The 12,286-nt window shown below is 39.9% G+C and overlaps 1 protein-coding gene across 1 annotated transcript in view; it reads left to right on the top strand.

The window, feature by feature from the left end:
* The first annotated feature begins 2,004 nt into the window (after positions 1-2,004).
* Positions 2,005-12,286, top strand: part of gfra1b (gdnf family receptor alpha 1b) — a 29,972-nt gene continuing 19,690 nt past the window's right edge. The window contains exons 1-3 of the mRNA XM_067576396.1: positions 2,005-2,870; positions 3,184-3,492; positions 4,503-4,586. Of these exons, the coding sequence (XP_067432497.1) occupies positions 2,831-2,870; positions 3,184-3,492; positions 4,503-4,586 (433 nt within the window). The 5' untranslated portion in view covers positions 2,005-2,830. The remainder of the gene's footprint in view (positions 2,871-3,183; positions 3,493-4,502; positions 4,587-12,286) is intronic.

The raw sequence follows: 12,286 nt of genomic DNA, 5'->3' as shown, positions 1-12,286 counted from the left end.
ACAACATACTCAACAGTCCTGCAGGGATCCCTGTCTGAATTGACCTTTTTCCCTGATGAGGTTACCCTTAATTTTTTGCCTTTTTTTATATTCTGGGCCATTGAGTCTTTCCAAAATGTTGCTGCTGTTGCTTTTTCACTCACTTTTTGACTTCCGCATGTCATGTGTATCACCTAACCAAAGTTGAGTGGCTAGGAGCAGCAAAGCAAACTAAACAGGCTAAAGAGGATAGTAAATGAAACGTGCTTTGACACTTAAAGGGCTTTGTTCCATAAATTTAACAGCTGGTACATTGTTGTATCAATATTTTCTCCTGAGCAGGATTTCCCCCAGGAAATTATTTAGCAGAGGTGTCAAGTCAGATCCTGACACATTTCATCATGTAAACAATTTAGTTATTTGATGAGTGCTTTAACAAAAGCCACACTCATTAAATGCAGTATATGGTATTTGCTGTGTGAAGTGCACCCCTGGTCTTTTCCTTAAGGTTCATGTTTTATTTAATTAGTGTATTAACTAGTTGAGATGTTAGCAACACCAATATAAAATATAGTGTGAAATCCTGCAGAGGTGTCTTTAAGCAAGCGCCTGTAACAGCTGGACTAAATTAGCTCCTGTATAGACAGACATGAATAGACAGAGTCATGCAAATATAAAAAAAAAAAAGAAGGAGCTCCCAGTAGCCGGATAGTTACTGTGCATGCCATCCCAAAAAGATAAAAAAGAAAATGTAGGTATGCATTGAGGGAAGTTCTGTTACAGTAATGTGTTTTCATTGTTTCCTCCCTGCTCGTCACAGACAAAATATACTTATAAATCTTTTCCTATAGATTTTAGGGGTAATTCAGCACAAAAACTGGCACAGTGAAAGTTCTACTTAATGTAAGCATTTGAAAGTAAGCACGACATTTAATCACAGCAGCATAATGTAAGAACATCAGCTTTTAATGTAGCAATCGAACATAATGCAGCACATTTATTACAGCATCCGAACTCAGTTGTAAGGACAGATGTTTCAGGTGGCTCCTAAACAGTTTCTGTTGTTGTGCACACAGTCTCGTCTGCAAAACCAGCTGCAAGGTCCCAAAATTTTCTGTCTCATTTTTCGCTCATTCTCTAAATCTGCATTTTTTTTTTCAGTGCAGAAAAACAATCTTTGATAGAAAAAGTTCTTTCAACAGTTATCAAAATTTATATGGTAACTGCAATTTCAGATAAAGCAATATGATTTTTCTCTCTCCCCCCAATTCCACTTACCATTGTGCTATTCAGTTTGAGGGATTAAAATACCTTGAAACTTTTGAACATCTTACAAAAAACAATTATAGGTTATCCACTCTGTCAAATGTTAGCTGTAAAGAGTTTAATTCATACCCAAGAGCTGAGCTAAGAGGACAAATTAAGAATTTAATGACCTTCAGTGAGTTATTGAGACACACTGTGACAACTTAGCTGTTCAACATTTTAAATCTATTAGGTTCTCTTGTTGAACAAGCCTGAAGGTTACATAAATATATAATTAGCTATTATAAATGTTGATTTTACACTGAGTTAAAGGGGACATATTCTGCTCACTTCCAGCTATATATTTTTTATTCTGGGACTCCACTAGATTAGCTTTGCTTGATTCAAAAAACTCCTTATTTATCTTATTCTGGCCCTTTATGCAGCCCCTCAGTTCAGCCTCTGTTATTTTACTTTGCAGTGCTGTGTAATGGAAAACACTTACAGCGTGCCAGCACGACGAGGAAGAGGAAGAGGAGCAGAGCAGTGAACTTGCGCACTGTGCAGATGACCATATAAAGAAATCCGTCACAAGCCGACATCAGTTCGGGCTGAAAGAAGAAAAACCTGAAACTGAGCATTCAGAGCAATCTGAAGCCTGAGCTTTTTGCTAACGGGGATTACTTCTATATACATATACCTCATTGTTTGACACTTTGGCCACGTTTGATATGAATATCTGACTCTGTAACATTATATATATGACAGAAAATAAGGAAAAGCATAACAGGTCCCCTTTAATGAGTGAGCTCAATCCAGCTGAAATATTCTTACAGATGCAACCTGCTCGCCGCTGGCCATCAATTTGTTTCCACCGTCATAATAGCTGGATGTAAATTGAGGCTGTTAATGGATTTATTAAGGTTATCGTGCGCACAGTCGCATGACGTCACGCCCTCGCGCGCTACATCCAGAGCCTCGCGATTTCTCATCAGAGCAGTCCGGATCAAACGGCGTTGTTGTCTCTCCATCTGCCAAGCGGAATGTAATTTTTATTTTTCCAGCTTTTGGGATGTATAATTTAAACATGCTTTCAACCCATGACGGGCAGTGAAGGACAATTAAAGTTATATTAATTGTTTCAATCACTTTAACCACTGACTCTTCTTGGTCGTGCCTGTAAAGTTTTGTCCTCAAACCTACTGACAGCTCCTGTGCCGCGCTGTCTGTGTGTGTTTGTGCGTGTGTCTGTTTATCTGTGTGTGCGTGTGTGTGTGTGTGTGTGTGTGTGTGTGTGTGTGTTTGGCAGAGCGGCGGACAGACAGAGAGGAGCTGATGGCAGCAGAGTGAAGTGGAAATGCTCCGCCGTCAGCGCGTCTCTGCAAGTCTCACTTTTGTTTACCGAAACTCCGGCAGGTTTGCACGATGTGGTTTTAGCTGTTGGACTCCAGAGTTTGGATTCTCCGTGTTGGATCTACAGGATGCACCACAACACATGATGTGCAACAGGAAGAAAAGCGGATCAGTCTGACAAGTTCTCTTGACACTTTATTATAATCCCCGAAACATCTCTTTAACCCAAACACACGTAACATCCTCAAGCGCGATGATTTTAACAACTTTTGTCATTATATTGTCCTTCCCGGGTAAGTGACATATTCATCTGTTGAATTTCTATAAGGTCTAAATTATAATAGGCTACATGCTATGATATAATTTAAAACATGCACCTGTTCTTTTACTGCTAGCAGCAAAACAATGTGCATTTGTGTGATTTGTTCTGGCACGATTGTGAACATTCAAGGCGCAAAAAGTTTGTTAAATGCTCAGTGCATTTAGTATAGGCTATTATTTGTGCTCTCCAATTAAACAGACTACTCTTAGATGACGTTTAATGTCGAAAAATGAGCGTACGCCGACAACACAGCTCGTTTCTGACTGATTTCTTGTGACTCCTAGATTCAGTGTTCACCTTGAAGGGTGACAGCGGCTCAGCCTCCCGGCCCGCCCGCCTGGACTGCGTAAAGGCCAGTGAGCAATGTCTAAAAGAGTACAGCTGCAGCACAAAGTACCGGACGATGAGGCAGTGCGTGGCGGGGAGGGAGAGCAACTTCAGCGCGGTCACCGGTCCCGAGGCGCAGGGCGAGTGCCGCAGCGCTATAGAAGCCATGAAGCAGAGCCCGCTGTATAACTGCAGGTGTAGAAGAGGCATGAAGAAGGAGAAAAACTGTCTCCGGATCTTCTGGAGCATATTTCAGAGTTTACAGGGTAATGCACTGATTCAGGGAAATATTATTGATTATTCGTTGATTGATTAATGAGCTCACAATTAAAATAACTAACATTCAGTGGTGAAAGAAGTATATGCAGATCCCTTACTTGAGTGAAAGTTGCTCCACCACGTACAAAAATTCTCCATTACGAGTAAAAGTAATGCATTTGAAATTGTACTCAAAGAAAAGGTAGTGAAATAATCATCAGCAAAATGTACTTAAAATGTCAAATATAAAATTACAGTGCTTATTATGCAGGCTGTCATTGTTAGATCATATTATGAAACTGGATTAATATCACTGATGCATTAATGTGTATTAAGCAGCATTTCAGTGTTGTAGCTGGTCGAGGTGGAGCGAATTTTACCACTTAATAGGTATAGTTTAATTTAAAAATGCATATATTTTATAAAATTATATATTGTGTGTATAAGCTGTAACAGCAAAGCACTTGAGACATTTGTCAGATAAGTGTAAAGGAGTAAAAAGTACAATATTTGTCTGAGAAATGTAGTGGAGCATAAAAATGGGAATAGTCACGTAAAGTACAAGTACCTCAAATTTGTAATCAAGTACAGTACTTTGAACTCATTCTCTTCTTACTGTACATCTTGGACATGCAAATTTAACAGCCTACCATAAAGTCAAGCTGGTAATATGCTCTATGCATGTCATTTATAATCCCCGTAGTGCCCGAAATTAATTAGTGATGCAACCTGTTCCCAAATAGCATATTTGTTCACTGAAACAGTGTAAAACCAATGTTAGACAAGATAACTTGATACAGAGTGAACCTGTAGTACTGTAAGGTTAACCTTCTATTGTGTAATTATATGAAAACGTCATATTACTGATAAAATAAGCACTATGAGTAATTATCAGGGATTACCCAAATATCCATTTAGTATACTTGATATTATGTTAAAGAGAATCACATAGCATCCACCCACACCACATACACACTTTCAAGCACACATTGGTGACAATCATTTTTTCCCCATGCAGGTAATGATTTACTGGAATACTCTCCGTATGAACCAGTCAACAGTCGGCTCTCGGATATCTTCCGCCTGGCCCCCATCATAGCTGGTAAGATGCTGCTTTTACATCCTTGACATTCCTGTAGGTTTAAGTTTGGACACTGCACAGTTGAGTAATTGTACATAGAGCCATTACTTCTCAGATGTGTTTAAACCCAGCTTAAGTCACCACATCGCCCCTACATATCTGTCACTACTTGACAACCACTCCTTTCTATTGCTGTCTGGTTTCAGGCTGCAGCTTTCAACGCCCATTATCCACCACAAAAGCTTTTATCTGCCACTGTGACCCAGCGTACACAAAGCAGAGTAATTTACTATATTTCACATTCAGCTCTCAAAGCAATGATGAGAGGTCTGCATGTTTTTCCACTGTCACAGTACTAATGCTGGAAGAAGCATTTATGTTGGAATTAATCATCCTTTTAGAGTTGAACGTGTGTTGTTTGAGCTGTTTGAGTGTGTTGTTAGCTTGCTGGGGGCTGAATGCCTGCATTAAAAAAGGAAAACTCTAACAGAAATGTTGCTTGCTGAATCTAAATGCCATATACAGTGCATACGGAAAATTTTCAGACCCTTTCAAGTTTTCCACATTTTGTTATTATTCAGACTCATCTTAAAATGGATTGAATTCATTTTTTCTCATCAGTCTACACTCAATACACCACAATGACAAAGCAAAAACAGGTTTTTGGAGTGTTATGTTAATTTATTGAAAATAAAAGACTGAAATATCCAGTTTACATGAGTATTCAGACCCTTTGTTATGACAGTCGCAATTGACCTCTGGTGCATCCTACTTCTGTCAGTGGTCCTTGAGATGCTTCTACAACTTGATTGGAGTCCATCTGCGCCTAATTGAATTCACTGGACATAATTAGGAAAGGCACACACCTATCTATATAAGGTCTCACAGTTGATGGTGTATGTCAGAGTGAAAAGCAAGCCATGAGCCAGAGAATTGTCTGTAGACCTGTGAGACAGGTTTTTGTCAAGTACAGATCTGGGCAAGGATACAAGAACATTTCTGCAGCATTGAAAGTGCCCGAGAGCATGGCAGCCTCCATTACTCTAAAGTGGAAGTTTGAAACCACTAACAGTCTTCCCAGATCTGGCCGCCCAGCCAAACTGTGCGATCGAGGACGAAAGGCCTCAGTCAGACAGGTAATCAAGAACCCAATGGTCACTATGAATGAGATCCAGAGTTCCTTTGTGGAGATGGGCGAACCTTACAGAAGAACAACCGTCAGTGCAGCACTTCACCAATCAGGCCTTTATCATTTTATTGATTTTCGGAGGAGGCCCCTTCCCCCTGCCCCTGCACCATGTGTGATTAAGGGTGAACCACTGGCAGCAGTGCAACAATATAAGTATTTAGGCACTGTCCTAGACGAGAAGCTTAAATTTGATGCAAATACAGATGCTATACGTAAAAGGGCAAATCACCAGTAGTTCTTTTTACGGAAGTTGCAAAGTTTTAATGTGGACATGACATTGATGAAAATGTTTATTTCTTCTTTTATCTGTCTGTCCTTTCTTGTTCTATGATTTGCCAGTTTGGCAGTTTTAGTCTTAAAAATAGGAACAAACTGGAGAAAACTGTCAAGCTGTGCCAAAAGATTACTGGTGCTACCCTTAATGACCTTAAACAACTGTATGAATTGAGGGTTGTCTCAAAGGCACAGACTATTGTTTTGGACCCTCAACATCCTTTAGGCCTACATGTTGAATTCCAGATGCTTCCATCAGGGCAGAGGTTTAGTCTCCCCAAAGGTAGCACTAATAGATACAGATTGTCCTTTGTTCCATCTGCTATTGGTTTCTTAAACAAACTGTAACATAGGATGTCATCGCGTCTTCCTTTCTTTTTCCCATGATTCGTGGTGACAGTGTACGAGATACGGATCTTGTGCTGTGTTGTGTGTGATGTATGTATTTCTGTTGGATTATTGTCCGTAAAGCAAATTGCCCCTCTGGGACATTGTGAATCTTGAATCTTTATTGTAGAGTGGCCAGACGGAAGCCATTTCTCACTAATAGGCACATGATAGCCCGCTGGGAGTTTGCCAAAAGGCACCTGAATGACTCTCAGACCATGAGAAGCAAAATCCTCTGGTCTGATGAAGCGAAGATTGAACTATTTGGCCACAATTCCCAATGGCGTGTGTGGAGGAAACTAGGCACGGAGTATCACCTCATTAATGCATCCCTACAGTCAAACATGGTGGTGGCAGCATCATGCTGTGGGGATGTTTTTCTATGACAGGGACAGGGAGACAAGTCAGGATAGAGGGAAAGATGGATGCAGAAAAATATAGAGCAATCCTGAGTGAAAACCTTTTCCAGAGTGCTCAGAGTGCCGGGGCAAAAGTTTACATTTCAACAAGACAACGACCCGAAGCATCCCGCCAAGAAAACAAAGGAGTGGCTACGGGAAAAGTCTGTGAAAGTCCTGGAGTGATTTTGGTTCGTCATTGTTTCAGATTCAGGCGACTTTTTATCCCAGAGTGGAGTATTGTGTGTAGATTGATGAGTAAACATATTGATTGAATAAATTTTAAGATGAGTCTGAAACATAACAAAATGTGGAAAACTTGAAAGGGTCCGAAAACTTTCTGTATGCTCTGTATGTGCTCAAATGTCAATGGGAGTGCAGGTGGATTTGGAAACATACACCTAGACAGGCCCGTATTTAGATCTGCTGAGATCACACACACATGCACAGAGGAGCAATTAACCATCTGTCTGCGTTCTATGGCTCTGACAGAACAAGAGCTGTGTCTGTGACAAGTGCAGCACTCTCTGGCACCCTTCAATGTTGGACTTTCTGGCTGGAGGAGGGCGCCTGCTGCACTGGCCAACTACCATTTCAGTGAAAAAAAACGGTCATTTGATTCTCTTGCTCCCTCTCGTACTCTCTCTCTCTCTCTCTGGCTCTCGCTTTGATTGAATCCACATAGTGTATCACAGTGGCTCTGCTCCACATGCGATGACATAATGGTTAACTGTGTTTCAAACATATACAAAAGAGTTGTACTGTTCCAGCAGAGTAAAGAATCATTTCTTGGAATTTGCTCTTGAGTTGTGCAAATGTAGTGCAGACAGATAGGTCTGGCAATCCGAGACTAAGGAGAATTGAAAGAAAATAAATTGAAACTGAAAAAGTGGTTAGGATTTGTGAGGCTTTCAGATAATGGGACTAGCAATAAAACAAACAACAAAACAGAGATTATTAAAAGGCAGAGAAGAAAAAGCAGCTGAAAATACAAAATCATTAGTTTGATGTTGCTAAGATGACCCCCCCAAAAAATCAGAGGAATCCACCTGATCAAATGTTTAAATCTTGATAAGCCATATTTAAAAATCTGATCTGCTAATGTGCTCTTCTATCAAAGTCAGTAACTAAGAGTATGGAAGACACGGCAGCTTAACTTGTGTTTTTTTTTTTTTTTATCATTATCAGGTGCTATTACTGTGTAAGAAATCAGTATGAGAGTATGTGAGCAAGATAAATCGGGATGCAGAGGTAGAGCTGGAGCTCTGTAGCCAGTTTAATATATAGCGCTGGGTAAACAGCCAAAGGCAGTCTAAGAAAAAAATAAATCACTTAATGGGTTAGATATCAGGAATCCATTTTCCATAAGTGACCTCATTCCTGTCTGCAACTAAGCCGGGCCTGAGGCGATCCGCAGGGTAAAATAATGCACATGTGAGCCAGCGTAGAATGATCCATACTGCATCCCAAGGGTCAACTACTAAGACATGATGCTTACTATGGTATAATGGCTGAAAACAGATACCTATTATACACATTTTATCCAATTTTAATCTAAATATGTTTAAGCATATATTTTATAAGACACCTTCCTTTTGCCTAAAACTCTTTATTTAGAAACAACAATCAAAGACACCACAAATTGTATATTTGCAATGAGTTTTGAGTACTACCTTCATTAATTCACTTTTCTTTTCCCGGTTCTGCACAAAGCTTGACTTATGATGTATTTATCACAGTATCCATTCAAATTGAAAGGCATGACCTCCAAGCAAGCAATTGCTAGACTGTAGTCTCCTGGAAAGGCTGAAATTAAATGCTGTGTCACTTATAAATAGATGAATAAGTGGCTTTCAGAGATGTAACACAATGCTGTTGTGCAGACTGGGGGAATGATGGGACCAAATAACTGCCCTTAACAAGAGAAAAAGAGAGCTTCTGTACAACACACCATGTTTATGTCTGTAAAAATAATCTACTGGTGTACTTGAGGGCATCAATAAGTAAAATTCCAAAGAACAATGAGTGTAAGACAACTTTGTGGTGGTGATTCCGGATGCAGCTTCTTTGCAATCCCACAGAGAGAGTTGAGAAAAGCAAGTATTACTGCAGGGCATATCTGCTTGTACGATCACATTCCCAACTCATTATAAGTACGATACTTTTGAAGACAAGATGAACTGATTCTGTATTTCCATAAAAAGTCTGACACCAGTGGTATAAACACAGATTTCTTTCCAACAAGATTTTTGGCGTATCACATACTGTACATAAAAATGAGCAAAGGTTTAAAAAAAAAACCCTCAAGCCAGTTCCTCAATTAACAAGTAAGCAGCCAATCACAGGGAGGGATTTTCACTAGTACTGGTCATACCACTGAGCCTAGCATCTATCCTCATAGCTCATCAACAGTCTTACTGACAATCGAGTCTGTGAACAAGAGATGAAGCTTAGCACGATGGTTTTCCATTGCAAAGTGCAGATCTCAAGAATAATTGAGTGGGTCTAGTTGCCTGAAGCAACAGATTAATCCTCAGTAGTGTTTGTCCTCTGCCGCCAGCCCAGCATGCCTGTGAACTGTGCATAATATATGAGCAAACATGGCCATCAGCAGAAGAAACGTTTTAAATCTGTTGATCCTTTTTACACAAGACGTATCAGCGAATCATCCAAAGGCATTTCCTTTCACACGCTTCTCCTTTGTTTTCGTTCTGCCCCTCTGTAACCGCAGAATAACACAATTTATTCCAACTGAATTAACAAGATGGAGCTCAAATCCCAATAACAGACTCAAGTTGTGGATTAGAAGTTCACTTATATGCTGTGTAATCAAATATTCAAACTTAGGCATGAAGTGAAAGAAACAAAAAACAAGCATACTTAGTTTTCATTGTAACAGAAAGCCTGATTGTTTAACATGAGATATCTGCATAAAGCACAGAGGAGGACACAATAACACCAAAATCTGTGCAATAAAAAGTAATCTAAGTTGTTTGAAGGGACACCTCCAACCTGCCACGTGTCTTTAATCAGTTTAGCCACTATAGTCATAAGACTGATATGCTTAAAACTATAGATGATTGGTGATTTATACCAATAAAAGGTCCAGCCATATTCTAGCCTGAATTATTTAGCATGGTAAAACATATTGTAAGTATTCAGTTGTGTTGCGGGCACATGATTTAAAAGGGGACATATCATACTTTTTGTGATTTTCTGTTGTTTTTATACTGTTGTGATGCCAGATGTCTATTTTAAACATGTTCCAAAACTTGAGGTGAACGTTTTTTGCAATGTTACCTCTACTTCCTCTTCATGATGATGTCAGATTGTTCGCACATGTCCTTTGTTGATAAGGTTGTTCCATGTACAGATGTATTTCAGAAGTTTCCATTTCAAGTAAAGAGTGCAAACAAGAAGGGGAATCTTACTGCTACTGTGTATTAACGTAGCCTCCCAAGTAACTGGAAGTGGGCCAAGCCACAGCTCCCACAAACTGGCCAATCAGAACAGAGTGGGCTCATCGGGAGGACGGCCTTAAAGAGACAGGAGCGAAAATAGCCTGTTTCAGACAAGCTGAACTGAGGGGCTGCATAAAGAGCCAGTATAAGTGGTTACATAGTTTTTTGAAATGTAAATCATGCAAGGATAGGCTATACCAGTGAAGCCTCAGAATAAAAATATAGACCTGGAAACATGCATGATACATCCCCTTTAAAATGTTGAAGCGTAACATACCCAGAGGAATGTTATTTTACTTTATTTTACTTTGCCACCAAGTTTTGACACTTTGCCACATCATGCAAATCAAAAATAATACTTGATAACATGCATCATGCCAAGAATGTCAATGAGCAAGTACTATCAGACACATTATCAGTCATCAAAGCCGAGAACACACACACACATGCACGTCATTCACATACTGACTAACACACTCCCCTCAATGTTCTTTGCCACTCTGACACATATGAGTGTTATTGAATGATGGCGGCTCTGTAAAGCAGCTTGGAGAATAGACATTCCTCACCAAGATGAGTGTACCTGATGGCTTAGCCATGACAAGCTGTGTGCAGGGAGCCAAGTGGATACGCAAGTGATGCAGGCAATGGCTAATCATGGCTTTGAGATAAGAAAATAAAACGCTGTAGGCTACAGGTGACACGGGATAATGTTTTCAGTCAGGCATGGAATTATTTGATGTGAGCTAACCACACCCTACACCCACACACGCAAACATACATGTACACAAACACACGTTCAGACAAATCTGTGTATGCATTATTACAGTTTTGTGTGCATACTGTTGTATAGAAACATGCATCATCTACATGCAAAGCACCCTGCACATATACCCATACGCTGACAGTGACATACACAAAACTTAAAATCATCGCAGTGCCCCAGGCTTTTCTTACATATCCCACATTGACATGTACAATAAATATGTAAATATACAGTAAGCTCATGGTTTTAACAACTAATGCTTGACGTAGGAAGATCAAGTGAAGGGAAGGAATTAAGTCCCCTACGGTATTCTTTGGCAACTGCTGCTGATGAGACAATAAATGGACAGCACTTCTAATTAGCCAAGTTGAATCTGAATATAAAACAGATTTCTTGAAAACAGAAAGCAGAAGTGTGACTGGTTCCCTCCATATCTGACTCACTCATTGCATGGACAGGTGCAACCACAATGTTGTGCCCTTGCACTTGATTTCCCTCCACTATCCCACAGTGACAGTGGCGCCATATGTTCAGTCTTCTTACTTAACGTCATTTCCAAAGTGAGTCATATCCACAAGAGACATATCACTTTCATTCCCAACATATAATTTGGTGAACACGTACTGAGTCCTCATGGTCCACATGAGTCTCACAGTCCAACAATATCATCCTTATGAGCTTATATCATAATCATACTGAATATAGCAGATATCTGCAATGCTGAGGGCTTTGCACTCTTTCTGAATGAAAACAGGCTGAATGACTGAGCAGGGGATTATATAAAGGGAAGGAATAGCTGGTGCAGTAGGAACTAAGTGAGATTTTGCTAATTACATGGGTGCACTTAATAAATGGGTCTTGGGTCTGGTCATAAATACAGAGACACTGGCATGGATTTAGTGATGTTGGCAGGATGCCTGAAGGCAGGGTGCCATGAAGGAGAAGGCTGTGACCACTGCTGTTTTCTTTCCATTACGGGAGATGACAAAGAGTTCCACTAAATGGACAGTTAGGTTAAGAAGGATTAAGTAAAGCAGCGATACTTTGTGAAGGAGTTTGATTTTGAAGTATTATCCGGATTGCAAATGGAGGCTCTGTAATACAATTATTGGTTGGAGTATTTGGACTAGTGAATGAAGTAGAATCAGGTATTGAAAGCAAGTGTTTCCATTCAGCTTTGACCTCTGAGAAACTAAACTCAGGATTTTTTAGCCGCGCTGAGAGCTGCATGAAATTATGTATTATCT

The sequence above is a fragment of the Thunnus thynnus genome, chromosome 20, assembly GCF_963924715.1.
Source record: "Thunnus thynnus chromosome 20, fThuThy2.1, whole genome shotgun sequence".
In the NCBI taxonomy this organism is placed as follows: domain Eukaryota; kingdom Metazoa; phylum Chordata; class Actinopteri; order Scombriformes; family Scombridae; genus Thunnus; species Thunnus thynnus.
The sequence above is the reverse complement of the archived record's forward strand: the minus strand, read 5'-3'. Positions and strand labels throughout refer to the sequence as shown.